This window comes from Pristiophorus japonicus, chromosome 10, assembly GCF_044704955.1.
Source record: "Pristiophorus japonicus isolate sPriJap1 chromosome 10, sPriJap1.hap1, whole genome shotgun sequence".
NCBI classification, from domain to species: Eukaryota; Metazoa; Chordata; class Chondrichthyes; family Pristiophoridae; genus Pristiophorus; species Pristiophorus japonicus.
Genome location: NC_091986.1, coordinates 42889843 through 42904701, shown reverse-complemented (window position 1 = coordinate 42904701; position 14859 = coordinate 42889843). Strand labels below are relative to the sequence as shown.

Genomic DNA, 14859 nt, shown 5'->3' with positions numbered 1-14859 from the left:
AGAGAGGCGGAGAGGTTTAGGGAGGGAATTCCAGAGCTTAGGGCCTATCGCAGCTGAAGGTACTGCCGCCAATGGTGGAGCGATGAAAATTGGAGACGCTCTAGAGGCCAGAATTGGAGGAGCGCAGAGATCCCGGAGAGCTGTAGGGCTGGCAAAGATAGGGAGGGACGAGGCAATGGCAGGATTTGAAAGCTAGGATGAGAATTTTAAAGTCGAGGTGTTGTCGGACCAAGAGCCAGTTTAGGTCAGTGAGCACAGGGGTGATGGTGAGCGGGATTGAGTGTGAGTTAGCATACGGGCAGCAGGTTTTTTTGTTTGAGCTCAAGTTTAAGGAGGGGGCAAGGTGAGAGGCCGGCCAGGAGAGCATTGGAATAGATCAGACTAGAGGTAACAAAGGAATGACAACTATGAAATAATGTGAGTTGGTACTGCTGAAAAGAGAGGTGAAGACAAGGCACGGGAGAGGGTGGATTTCATGAAGCAGTGACAATAGTTAATGCTGATGAAGTAGTGTTGGAGATCACAGAGATATCTGTGATCATGGGAGGATAAAAAAAACAGGATGGGTGTTTACCAACTTGTATTTCTTAACATTTCCCTCGCTATTTATCCACCCTGATTCTTTAATATTTCTGTCTATTACATCATTCCACTCACGAAGCCCCTCTGGAGTTGCCTGTTTTTATTTATTGGGCCGAAAATCGCAGCCTCACCAGGTCCGTACGGAGTGTGTTCACCCGGCGAGGCCTCGCGAAAGCCGGTTCTTGGGGCGCCATGCGCATGTGCCGAGAACCGGCTTTTCCAATCTGTCAAGATTACTTCGGATAGAATCTACGCATCCCCGGGAGAAGGACATCCACGCGGGAGAGATTGGGTTATTTGCCCAACTCATGACCAGCGAATGTCCTTGAAACTTTTATGCCTGGTAAAAGCAGGTATATAATCTACTTTTACCAGCATAACACTTTTAAAACATATAAAAAATAAATTTAATCATTCATTTTTACATTAAAAACCCTGTCCATTAAGGTATGTTTATTTTTAACCCTATTAAAACACATTTTTTTCCAAAAAATATATTTTTTTTCTAAAACATTTAATTTTAATGAATTTTAAATATGTGAGGTGTTTTTTAAGTTTATTATGCTGTGTTTCGGTGTTTTAGGGGGTTTTCTCATTGATAGAAATGGGAACTCGTAAAAATGGAGTTCCCATTTTTATCAATGAGAATACTACCTAGTGATTGGTGGTCCAGGCCCACGTGACTCCTGCATTTCCGAACGTACGAGGAAGTCATCTCCCCGCACGCTGCGTAGCGAATGAAGGCCTCCGACCGCAATCCTACGTTCCTCAGGGACCACCAGGTATTTTCATTTAAAAATTTCAGGTCGGAGGCGCTCAGTCGAAGGAAGTCTTCAACCGCAATTTTCCCCCCAATATATCTCCTGTCTTTCTTTGATTCAATCACTATGCCTGTTGCTTTTTATTTTCCTGTTCTGAAGAAGGGTGTTCACCTGAAATGTAAACTTGCCTGTTCTCTCCACAGATGCTGCCTGACCTGCTGTATGTTTCTGGCATTTCCACTTTTGATAAATGCTTTGTCTCTTTAAGGTGTGCAAACGAGGAATTAAGATTGTGAGCCTCTCAACTACCAGTTTGTGCCAACCGGGATCTAAATCAGCACCATTATGAGACTTCCCCATGATATGGATCTCACCTACACAGGCACCAGTTCAGAACTTTTAATTGTCGAGACTTATATTGATGAACATCAGTCGCAATTTCCAACCAAATCGCATTTCCCCTTTCCAGTGTGCCACTGGTTACTTTGCATTCACACGGCACTCGTTACAATCGTGTACATACCTGCAGACCCACAATGTAGACAAGGGTTTTGTTTGTTATGGAAAACCTGCCCAGGATTTGGGTCACTTGAACACTTGGAATGGAGAAGTAGAAAGGCACAAACAGAGCAAAGACGGGACCCAGACTAAGAAAAAGGAAGAAAAAAAACGAGATTAAATATCTGGAGATCACAGTTTGTGACACTCTCGGAATATGTGTCATATCCTGCACACTTCAACAATTTTCATCGAGCATTTGAGCACCTAATTTTCCTAACAAAAGCAGGCAATGATACCTTTTGGGGTAGATTTTCATCTTCACTACCTGGCCGGTTAGATCACACCACACCCTTTTTAGAACTCATCTGACTTTTCTTCTGTTGACACCAATATCATGAAAATCAGATTGGTTATAAACTGATGGAAGTCTTTAATATTCTGAAATTATTTTATCGAATAGACGTAGAGAAGATGTTTCCACTTAGAATCATAGAAATTTACAGCACGGAAGGAGGCCATTTCGGCCCATCATATCCGCGCCAGCCGACAAAGAGCTATCCAGCCTCATCCCACTTTCCAGCTCTTGGTTGTAGACTTGTAGGCTACGACAAATCAAGTGCACATCCAAGCACTTTTTAAAAAGTGGTGAGGGTTTCTGCCTCTACCACCCTTTCAGTTCCATACCCCCCATGACCCTCTGGCTGAAAGAATTTCCCCTCAAGTCCCCTCTAAACTTCCTATCAATTCCTACCAACCTCCTACTTTAAATCTATGCACCCTGGATGTTGACCCCTCTGCGAAGGCAAATAGGTCCTTCCTATCCAGTCTATCTAGGCCCCTCATAATTTAATATATCTCAATAAGGTCTCCCCATAGCCTCCTCTGTTCCAAAGAAAACAACCCCAGCCTATCCAATCTTTCCTTATAACTAAAATTCTCCAGTCCAGGCAACATCCTCATAAAATCTCCTCTATACCCTCTCCAGTGCAATCACATCTTTCCTGCAATGTGGTGACCAGAACTGCACACTGTACTCTAGCTGTGGCCTAACTAGAGTTTTGTACAGGTCATGCATCGCCTCCATGCTTTTGTATTCTATGCTTCGGTTACAAAGGCAAGTATTCCATTTGCTGTGGCTCAGTGGGTCGCACACTCGCCTCTGAGTCAGAAGGTTGTGGGTTCAAGTCCCATTCCAGGGACTTGAGCATAAAAAATCTAGGTTGACCCTCCAGTGCAGTGCTGAGGGAGCGCTGCACTATCGGAGGTGATGTCTTTCGGATGAGACGTTACATCGAGGTCCCGTCTGCCCTCTCAGGTGGGCGTAAAAGATCCCATGGTACTATTTCGAAGAAGAGCGAGTTATCCCCGGTGTCCTGGCCAATATTTATCCTCAATCAACATCACAAAAACAGATTATCTGGTCATTATCACATTGCTGTTTGTGGGAGCTTGCTTGTGCACAAATTGGTTGCCGCGTTTCCCACATTACAACAGTAACTACATTCCAAAAGTACTCCATTGGCTGTAAAACACTTTGACATGTCCTGTGGTCGTGAAAGGCGCTATATAAATCTAAGTCTTTCTTCTTTTTTATGCCTTCTTAACCACCTTATCTACCTGGTCTGCTACCTTCAGATATCTGTGGATATCAATGTCCCTTTGTTCCTCCATGCTGCTCAGTGTCCTACCATTTAATGTGTATTCCTTTGCTTTGTTAGCCCTCTCCAAATGCATTACCTCACACTTCTCCGATTGAATTCCATTTGCCACTGTTTTGCCCACCTGACCAGTTCATTGATCTCTTCCTGCTGTCTACAGTGTTCTTCTTCATTATCAACCAAACACCAATTTTTGTATCATCTGCAAACTTTTTAATCATATCCCCTACATTCAAGTCTAAATCATTGATATACACCACAAAAAGCAAGGGACCTAGTACTGAGCCCTATGGAACCCCACTGGTACAGTCTTCCAGTCACAAAAACACCCATCAACCATTACCCTTTGCTTCCTCACACTGAGCCAATTTTGGATCCAACTTACCACTTTGCCTTGGATCCCATGGGCTTTAATTTTGTCACTAGTTTGCCACGTAGGATCTTATCAAAAGCCTTGCGGGGGCGGGCGGGGGGAGGGCTGAGTCCAAAGCTAGGGGCCATAAATATAAGGTAGTCACTAATAAATCCAGTAGGGAATTCAGGAGAAACCTCTTTACCCAGAGAGCAGTGAGAATGTGGAACTCGCTGCCACAAGGAGTGGTCTAGGCCAATAGCATAGATGCATTTAAAGAGATGCTAGATAAGGCCAGGAGGGAGAAAGGAATAGAAGGATATGCTGAAAGGGTTAGATGAAGGGAGGTGGTGGGAGGAGGCTTGTGTGGAGCATAAACACCAACATGGACCCGTGAGAAGAACGACCTGTTTCTGTGCTATGAATTCTATATCAAGGATGTGTCATCTGCCCGCCTGGCAAAAATCAACCTCAATGTTTCCAAATGTTGTCTCCCAAGATGGAAGGAAAAGCAATGTGTGAGGAGGACATAAAAAAATCTGCAAAAGGACATAGTCAGGTTAAGTGAGTGGGCAAAAATTTGGCAGATGGGTTATAATGTCGGAAAGTGTGAGGTCATGCACTTTGGCAGAAAAAAATCAAAGAGCAAATTTAAATGGAGAAAGATTGCAAAGTGCCGCAGTACAGCGGGACCTGGGGGGTACTTGTGCATGAACCTCAAAAGGTCAGTATGCAGGTACAGCAAGTGATCAGGAAGGCCAATGGAATGTTGGCCTTTATTGCAAAGAGAATGGAGTATAAAAGCAGGGAAGTCTTCCTACAGCTATATAAGGTATTGGTGAGGCCACACCGGGAATACTGCATGCAGTTTTGGTTTCCATATTTACGAAAGGATATACTTGTTTTGGAGGCAGTTCAGAGAAGGTTCACGAGGTTGATTCCAGGGATGAGGGGGTTGACTTATGAGGAAAGGTTGAGTAGGTTGGGCCTCTACTCATTGGAATTTAGAAGAATGAGAGGTGATCTTATTGAAACATATAAAATTATGAGGGGGCTTGACAAGGTGGATACAGAGAGATGTTTCCACTGATGGGGGAGACTAGAACCAGAGGGCATGATCTTAGAATAAGGGGCCGCCCATTTAAAACAGAGATGAGGAGAAATTTCTTCTCTCAGAGAGCTGCGGAAGCTGGGACATTGTATACATTTAAGACAGAAATAGACAGTTTCTTAAACGATAAGGGGATAAGGGGTTATGGGGAGCGGGCGGGGAAGTGGAGCTGAGTCCATGATCAGATCAGCCATGATCTTATTGAATGGCGGAGCAGGCTCGAGGGGCCTTACGGCCTACTCCTGTTCCTATTTGTTGTGTTCTTATGTTTCTTTCTGTTTACGTACTCTAATCTTGATGTTTATGGCTTCAGAATAACGGATGTGTTTTTTTTTAACTTTCTGATTGCGCCATATGAGCAGCGGCAAATAGCAGGGCTCGCTTTTGTAAATTAGGTAATATTCTTTCACCGTGCAAGAGATGTGCAGTTCAGAGAGTACCTTGCAACACAGCAACACTGCAGCTTTTAACAGTACATGTTTGTAAGCAGGATGCGATAACTTGAGAGAAAGTAAGATCAAGAAGCAGTAATTTCTGACAAGATACTGAGCCAATCTGATGTATCAAATTGACAATGTGATTATCAGCAAGAGCAGACATCGACGACGAGGTTTAATACCGCCTCCAGTGCACCAGCGCAGCCTTTGGGCGCCTGAGGAAGAGACTGTTCGAAGACCAGACCCTCAAATCTGCCACCAAACTTATAGTCGACAGGACTGTAGTGATACCCGCCCTCCTGTATGGCTCAGAGACACCTCAACTCACTGGAAAAATACCACCAACGATGTCTCTGCAAGATCCTGCAAATCCCCTGGGAGGACAGACGCACCAACATCAGTGTTCTCGATCAGGCCAACATCCCCAGCATCGAAGCACTGACCACACTCGACAAGTTCCATTGGGCAGGCCGCATTGTTCACATGCCCAACACAAGGCTCCCAAAGCAAGCGCTCTACTCGGAACTCCTACATGGCAGGTGAGCCCAAGGTAGGCAGAGGAAATATTTCAAGGACATCCTCAAAGCCTCCTTGATAAATTGCAACATCCCCACCAACACCTGGCAGTCCTTGGCTACACCAACACTTTGGCTATTGGCTTAACCGTTTGTAATGACAACCCTCACAGCTTTGAAAGTGGATAAATCCCCAGGCCCGGCTGTTAAGAGAAGCAAAAGAGGAAATAGCAGAGGCTCTGACCATCATTTTCCAGTCCTCTCTGGCTACAGATGTGGTGCCGGATGACTGAATAACTGCTAATGTTGTACCTTTGTTTAAGAAGGGAGAAAGTGATAAGACTGAGTAATTACAGGCCAGTAAGCCTAACCTCAGTGGTGGGAAAATTACTGGAAAAAATCCTGAAGGACAGGATAAATCTTCATTTGGAAAGACATGGATTAATCAAGAACAGTCAGTATGGATGTGTCAAGGGAAGGTTGTGTCTGACTAATTTGATTGAATTTTTCGAGGAGGTAACCAGGAGGGTCGATGAGGGCAGTGCATATGATGTAGTGTATATGGATTTTAGCAACGCTTTTAATAAGGTTCCACATGGCAGACTGGTCACGAAAGTAAAAGCCCATGGAATCTAGGGCAAAGTGGCAAGTTGGATCCAAAATTGGCTCATAGGCAGGAAGCAAAGGGTAATGGTTGATGGGTGTTTTTGTGACTGGAAGGCTGTATCCAGTGGAGTTCCGCAGGGCTCAGTACTAGGTCCCTTGCTTTTTGTGGTATATATCAATGACTTCGACTTGAATGTTGGGGGTATGATTAAGAAGTTTGTAGGTGACACTAAAATAGGCTGTGTGGTTGCTAATGCTGCAGACTGCAGGAAGATATCAATGAACTGGTCAGGTGGGTAGAACAGTGGTAAATGAAATTCAATCCAGATAAGTGTGAGGTAATGCATTTGGGGAGGTCAAACAAGGCAAGGGAATACACATTAAATGGTTCGACACTAAAAAGTGTAGAGGAATAAAGGGACCTTGGAGTGCAGGCCCACAGATCCTTGAAGGTAGCAGGCCAGGTAGATAAGGTGGTTAAGGAGGCAGATGGAATACTTGCCTTTACAGGTGCAGCGTCCCAAATCCGGAACCCTCGGGACCGAGGCCGTTTCGGATTTCGTGTTTTTCCGGACTTTAGAACGTCTTTCTGACGTCATAAATACGGAAACACCCGAGCCCAGGTTTGGGTATTTCCGGATTTCGGAACGTCGGCGGCGGGGGAGGGTATCTGTCGAGGAGCTGTTCGGGCCATCCGGGGCCTGTTTTAGAGGTCGTCGTGGGGCCGGCCCTGCCAAAGATGCTGCCAGGCGGGGCCCCACAGAGGTGGTATTCAGACGGGGCCCCACAGAGGTTGTCATCATCGGGCGGGGCCCCGCCCAGGAGGTTGTTGGGCAGGGCCCCGCCAAAGAGGTTTCCGGGCGGGCCGGCGAGGAGGCCCGAGGTCGGGCAGTGGTGAGGCGAGACCCCGAGGTCGGGCACTGGTGAGGCGAGATCCCGTGATTGGGCATTGGCGAGGCGAGGCCCCGAGCTCGGCAAGGAATCCGGTCCGGATTCCGGAACATTTGTGTTCAGTTTTGATCTCCTAATCGGAGGAAGGATGTTCTTGCTATTGAGGGAGTATAGCAAAGGTTCATCACAGGATGGCAGGACTGACATATGAGGAGAGACTGGATCAACTGGGCTTGTAGCCACTGGAGTTTAGAAGAATGAGATGGGATCTCATAGAAACATATAAAATTCTGACGGGATTCGACAGTTTAGAGGCAGGAAGAATGTTCCCGTTGCTGGGGAGTTCCAGAACCAGGGGTCACAGTCTAAAAATAAGGGGTAAGCCATTTAGGACCGAGATGAGGAGAAACCTCTTCACTCAGAGAGTGGTTAACCTGTAGAATTCTCTACCGCAGAAAGTTGTTGAGGCCTGTTCGTTAGATATATTCCAGAGGGAGTTAGATATAGCCCTTATGGCCAAAGGGATCAAGGGGTATGGAGAGAAAGCAGGTAAGGGGGTAAGGGGTACTGAGGTTGAATGATCAGCCATGATCTTATTGAATGGCAGTGCAGGCTTGAAGGGCCGAATGGCCTGCTCCTGCACCTAATTTCTATGTTTCTATGTTTACAAATTCCGGACGACCCTGCCACGAATCGTCCCGGAGTTCGGATTCCGGAACATTCCGGGACTCCGGATTTTGGACGCTGCACCTGTATTAGTCAAGGCATGGATATTAGTCAAGGCATGGAATACAAGAGCAAGGACGTTATGCTTGAACTATATAAAACACTTGTTCGGCCACAGCTAGAGTACTGTGTGCAGTTCTGGTCACCACATTACAGGAAAGATGTGATTGCACTGGATAGGGTGCAGAGGAGATTTACAAGGATGTTGCCTGGACTGGAGAATTTTGGCTAGAGGAAAGATTGTAGGTGCTGAGTCTGTTTTCTTTGGAACAGAGGAGGCTGAGGGGAGACCTGATTGAGGTGTATAACATTCTGAGAGGTCTGGATAGAGTGGATAGGAAGGACCTGTTTTCCTTGGCAGAGGGGTCAACAACCAGGGGGCATAGATTTAAAGTAATTGGGGGGAGGTTTAGAGGAGATATGAGGGAAATGTATTTACCCAGAGGCTGGTGATGGTCTGGAACTCACTGCCTGAAAGGGTGGTAGACGCAGAAAGTCTCACCACATTTAAAAATAGTTGGATGTGCATTTAAAGTGTCATAACCTACAGGGCTACGGACCAAGAGCTGGAAAGTGGTATATTGCTGGATAGCTCTTGGTCGGCCAGTGACACACGATGGGCCGAAATGGCCTCCTTCTGCGCTGTAAATTTTTATTATTCTATGATTCTAAGATAATCCAAACACAAAATGTTCCCTAATTCATTGTCTTTTATCAGCCAACAGATATGATCAATGTGAATTGTCTTTTACGTACCAACAAGGTGACATTTTAGAGAAGCTACATTCATGTAAATATGCTGCAGTGTGAGTGATTAAATGGACTGATTGATGCACACAAGTACAAGATCATAAGCAGTCTATACAAATCATGATTTAAGCGAGTTAAATAGAATTTACAGCACAGAAACAGGCCATTCGGCCCACGGGTCCATGCCGGTGTTTATGCTCCTCCCACCTTCATCTCGCCCAATCAGCATAATATTCTAATCCTTTCTCCCTCAACCACTCCGTGTGGTAGCAAGTTCCCCATTCTCACTACTCTCTGGGTAAAGAGATTTCTCCTGAATTCCTAATTGGATTTATTTGTGATTGTCTTGTGCCTCAGTTAGTTTGACAAGCGAGTAATTGAGACCACACAGTCCCGGGTTCCACCTCCAGTCTGTGCACAGCGATCTGATCTCAGTCAACCGTGCCATCACCCCCGCACCCAATCATAAGAACATAAGAATTAGGAACAGGAGTAGGCCATCTAGCCCCTCGAGCCTGCTCCGCCATTCAATAAGATCATGGCTGATCTGGCCGTGGACTCAGCTCCACTTACCCGCCCTCTCCCCGTAACCCTTAATTCCCTTATTGATTAAAAATCTATCTATCTGTGACTTGAATACATTCAATGAGCTAACCTCAACTGCTTCCTTGGGCAGAGAATTCCACAGATTCACAACCCTCTGGGAGAAGAAATTCTTTCTCAACTCGGTTTTAAATTGGTTCCTCCGTATTTTGAGGCTGTGCCCCCTAGTTCTCGACTCCCTTACCAATGGAAACAACCTCTCTGCCTCTATCTTGTCTATCCCTTTCATGATTTTAAATGTTTCTATAAGATCACCCCTCATCCTTCTGAACTCCAACGAGTAAAGACCCAGTCTACTCAATCTATCTTCATAAGGTAACCCCCCTCATTTCTGGAATCAGCCTAGTGAATCTGTACCCCTTCCAAAGCTAGTATATCCTTCCTTAAGTAAGGTGACCAAAACTGCACGCAGTACTCCAGGTGCGGCCTCACCAATACCCTGTACAGTTGCAGAAGGACCTCCCTGCTTTTGTACTCCATCCCTCTCGCAATGAAGGCCAACATTCCATTCGCCTTCCTGATTACCTGCTGCACCTGCAAACTAACCTTTTGGGATTCATGCACAAGGAAACCAAATTTTAATTTGATTTTACGTTTTAAAGTTAATTTGTTTTAATTGCCGGTGCTTTTAGTGTCCCCTTCCCTTTTATAGGGGGCACTGGGGAAAAATTGTGATTTTAGTGCCCAAAAAAAAAAACCAAAAAAAGAAAAACACAAAAAAAAACAAAAAAAAGGGGGAAAAAAAGGGCCTTGTAAATGTCTGGAGTGTCACCCAGGTCGGGTGGCACTCTTTAATGTTTTATGTTTTCGCAGGTAAACTCAAAAGAGTTTCATGCACAAGGACCCCCAGGTCCCTCTGCACCACAGCATGTTGTAATTTCTCCCCATTCAAATAATATTCCCTTTTACTGTTTTTTTTTCCCAAGGTGGATGACCTCACACTTTCCGACATTGTATTCCATCTGCTAAACCTTAGCCATTCGCTTAACCTATCCAAATCTCCTTGCAGCCTCTGAGTCCTCTACACAACCCACTTTCCCACTAATCTTAGCGTCATCTGTAAATTTTGTTGCACTACACTCTGTCCCCTCTTCCAGGTCATCTATGTATATTGTAAACAGTTGTGGTCCCAGCACTGATCCCTGTGGCACACCACTAACCACTGATTTCCAACCGGAAAAGGACCCATTTATCCCAACTCTCTGCTTTCTGTTCGCCAGCCAATTCTCTATCCATGCTAATACATTTCCACTGACTCCGTGTACCTTTATCTTCTGCAGTAACCTTTTGTATGGCACCTTATCGAATGCCTTTTGGAAATCTAAATACACCACATCCATCAGTACACCTCTATCCACCATGCCCGTTATATCCTCAAAGAATTCCACTAAGTTAGTTAAACATGATATCCCTTTCATGAATCCATGCTGCGTCTGCTTGATTGCACTATTCCTATCTAGATGTCCCGCTATTTCTTCCTTAATGATAGCTTCAAGCATTTTCCCCACTACAGATGTTAAACTAACCGGCCTATAGTTACCTGCCTTTTGTCTGCCCCCTTTTTTAAACAGAGGCGTTACATTAGCTACTTTCCAATCCGATGGTACCTCCCCAGAGTCCAGAGAATTTTGGTAGATTATAACGAATGCATCTGCTATAACTTCCGCCATCTCTTTTAATACCCTTGAGTATACCTTGAGTCCCATTAGCCTGTCCAGCACTACCCCCCTAGTGATAGTGATTGTCTCAAGGTCCTCCCTTCCCACATTCCTGTGGCCTGCAAATTTTGGCATTGTTTTTGTGTCTTCCACTGTGAAGATGGAAGCAAAATAATTGTTTAAGGTCTCAGCCATTTCCACATTTCCCATTATTAAATCCCCCTTTTCATCTTCTAAGGGACCAACATTTACTTTAGTCACTCTTTTCCGTTTTATATATCTGTAAAAGCTTTTACTATCTGTTTTTATGTTTTGCGCAAGTTTACCTTCGTAATCTATCTTCCCTTTCTTATTGCATTTTGTGTCATTCTTTGCTGTTGCTTAAAATTTTCCCAATCCTCTAGTTTCCCACTAACCTTGGCCACCTTATATGCATTGGTCTTTGATTTGATACTTTCCTTTATTTCCTTGGTTATCCACGGCTGGTTATCCCTTCTCTTGCCGCCCTTCTTTTTCACTGGAATATATTTTTGTTGCGCACTATGAAAGAGCTCCTTAAAAATCCTCCACTGTTCCACCATTTAGTCCTTGTTTCCAGTCTACTTTAGCCAACTCTGCCCTCATCCCACTGTAGTCCCCTTTGTTTAAGCATAGTACGCTCGTTTCTGACACAACTTCCTCATCCTCAATCTGTATTACAAATTCAAACATATTGTGATCACTCATTCCGAGAGGATCTATTACTAGCAGATCGTTTATTTTTCCTGTCTCATTACACAGGACCAGATCTAAGATGGCTTGCTCCCTTGTAGGTTCTGTTACATACTGTTCGAAGAAACAATCCTGTATGCATTCTAGGAATTCCTCCTCCAGGCTACTCCGTGCGATTTGATTTGACCAATCGATATGTAGGTTAAAATCCCCCATGACTACTGCAGTTCCTTTTTCACATGCCTCCATTATTCCCTTGATTATTGCCCGCCCCACCGTGAAGTTATTATTTGGGGGCCTATACACTATGCCGACCAGTGACTTTTTCCCCAGGTGATGCTCAACACCCAGCTGGAAAAAGTCAATAATCTCCCCCAGTCATTTTCAAGCCTCTGTTTAGAAGAATAGCTTTTCAGATACACGCACACACACACACACACACTCAAACCGTGCAAATTTCAATTTCATAGAATAATACAGCACAGAAGGAGGCCATTCGGCCCATCGCGTCTGTGGCAGCTCTTTGAAAGAGTTATCGACTTGGTTCCACTTCCCCTGCTCTTTCCCCATAGCCCTGCAAATTTATACTTCTCCTCTCAGGCAGACATAAACGATCCCATAGTTGCTGTTTCGAAGAAGGGCCGGAGAGTTGCCCCCGGTATCCTGGGGTCAATATTTATCCCTCAACCAACATCACTAAAAACAGATTATCTGTTCATTATCACATTGCTATTTGCAAATTGGCTGCCGTGTTTACTACAATGCCAATGCACTTCGAAAAGTACTTCATGGGCTGTAAAGCGTTTTAGTACGTCCTGATGTCATGAAAGGCACTATAGAAATGCAAGTTTTTCTTTTTTCTTGGGAATGGATTAACTCAGACAGGTGTACTGATCTTCTCATAAGTATTACATAATGTAAACGCAAGGAGATTATTTAATTTGAGCAGTAAGCATAGAGCTAGAGGTTGCAATGACAATATTGCAGAAGCTACTTTGTTTGGTTGCCCAGCTAAGGGCCTGCTTCAGGGTCATACACCACTTGCTTTCTTGCCTTTTCAGCAACAATGCAGATGTGATCCTCTGGTGTATTTTAAGTGCACAGTGCCACACAAATCTATGTGCCAGGAATTGAGACATTTTTTTCAAATGAATGTTCGAAGAAAATAAATAAATGGACAACTAGCATCACCAGCCTGCGTTATCAAATAAAGAAACTGTCATGTATCCTACATGGCTACTGTTGGTACTATCACAAGGTGTGCCACCAGAGGGCACAGCAGTGGGAGACTTGTAGGTTACCTGTACAGGTGTGCCTGGCCTTGTATAAAAGGCAGGCCACCAGGTGCGATCCTCATTCTGGAGTTAGCAAATAAAGGACTACAGTCACTACAGTTCAAGTACAACACATTGCCTCATGGAGTCATTGTTAGAGCATCTAAGGACACAACAATTGGCGACGAGATTACAAACTTTCACGCGAAAATGGCTACCCTTGGTACGTTGCAGCAGTTCACCGATGGATGGTGCCTTTGTGGAGAGGCTCAACCATTTCTTCACAGCAAACGACCTGGCAGGAGATGACACGGCCACACTGGCTGATAAGCGCAAGCTATCCTGCTAACCAGTTGTGGGCCCACCATCTATGGCCTCGTCAAGGACTTGCTCGCATCAACGAAGACAACGACCAAGACGTACAAGGAGCTCGCAACCCTGATCCAGGAGCAACTCAAGCCCAAGGTGAGCATCCTCACAGCCAGTCACCAGTTCTATACCCACTGACGGCCCGAAGGCCAGGAAGTCGCGAAGTACGCCGCAGACCCCTGGAGGCTGGCAGCACCGTGCGAGTTCGGCAACCACCTCAACGAAGCGCTGCGGGACATTTTTGTCATTGGAATTGGCCATGAGGGCCTTCTTAATAAGCTACTGTCGGCGGATACCACAGTCACACTGCAAAAGGCCATCTCTGTGAGCCAGGCATTCATGACCTCGACCTGCAGCTCTAGGCAGATGACTCACCCTCAGGACTCAAATCCGGCAGGTACTGTGCACAGAGTGGTGCCTTTTAGAGGCTGGACTGTAGAACGCGAACCCTCTCAGGGAAGAGAGAACAGGCCCCCCGAGTCCCTTAACTCAGAGTCCGCCGAGGGGGGCTAATCGAGTAGCTTTATACTGGCGTTGTGGAGGGAATCACAGGGCTCACCAGTGCTGTTTTAAAGACTAGGTGTGCAAGGGCTGCAGCACAAAAGGCCACCTCCAGCAAATGTGTAAGAGAAATATGACTCACTGTGTCGATGAAGAGTCTGCAGATGGCCATGAATCCAGCACGGATTATGAAACGATAGGCAGAGAGGCAGCTCAGCCCCACGATGAGGTACATAGCATGTTTACCTGCACCACCGAGTGTTCCCCGCTGAAGATGGAAGTCGAGATAGATGGCGTTCCAGTCTTCATGGAAGTGCACATGGGGGCGAGCTAGTCAGTAATGAATCAAGAAGCCTTTGAGAGGCTTTGGGACAACCCAAGTTGGTCACAGTTCAGGCAAAGCTGCGCACCTATACCGATGAAATTATCCCAGTCGTTGGTAGTGCGGAAGTAAAGGTACTCCATGATGGCATGGTGCACAAGTTACCTCTGTGGATTGTTGCAGGTGATGGTCCAACGCTGCTCGGCAGAAGGTGGATGGAGAATATCCATTGGAAGTGGGAAGGCTTCAACCCTCCAACGATCGACATCCTCCGCTTTCGGAGGCACATCAAGCCCTCACTTGAGGGTGGACCCAGCACCAGAGAGCAGACCAGCACAGCACCCGAGGTACAGACCGCTCAGCACGACTGTGTGGAGATGATCCAGCTGAGACGACCTGAACACACCTTCCAGGCTTCAGTGGCAGGACTCCGGAGGAACAAAATCGGATCCAGAGGTGACTTCCCAGCTTCGGTGGCAGAACCCGGGGAGAAGAGGATCACCGCAGTCGACATCGTGGGTGGAGGAAAGA

The 14859-nt window shown here is 45.7% G+C and overlaps 1 protein-coding gene across 2 annotated transcripts in view; it reads right to left on the bottom strand.

The window, feature by feature from the left end:
• ubac2 (UBA domain containing 2) overlaps nt 1-14859 on the bottom strand; it is a 328535-nt gene that overhangs the window by 168366 nt on the left and 145310 nt on the right. For both annotated transcript variants that reach the window (XM_070891399.1, XM_070891398.1), the window contains one exon: nt 1867-1990. In XM_070891399.1, coding sequence (XP_070747500.1) covers nt 1867-1990 — 124 coding nt within the window. The remainder of the gene's footprint in view (nt 1-1866; nt 1991-14859) is intronic.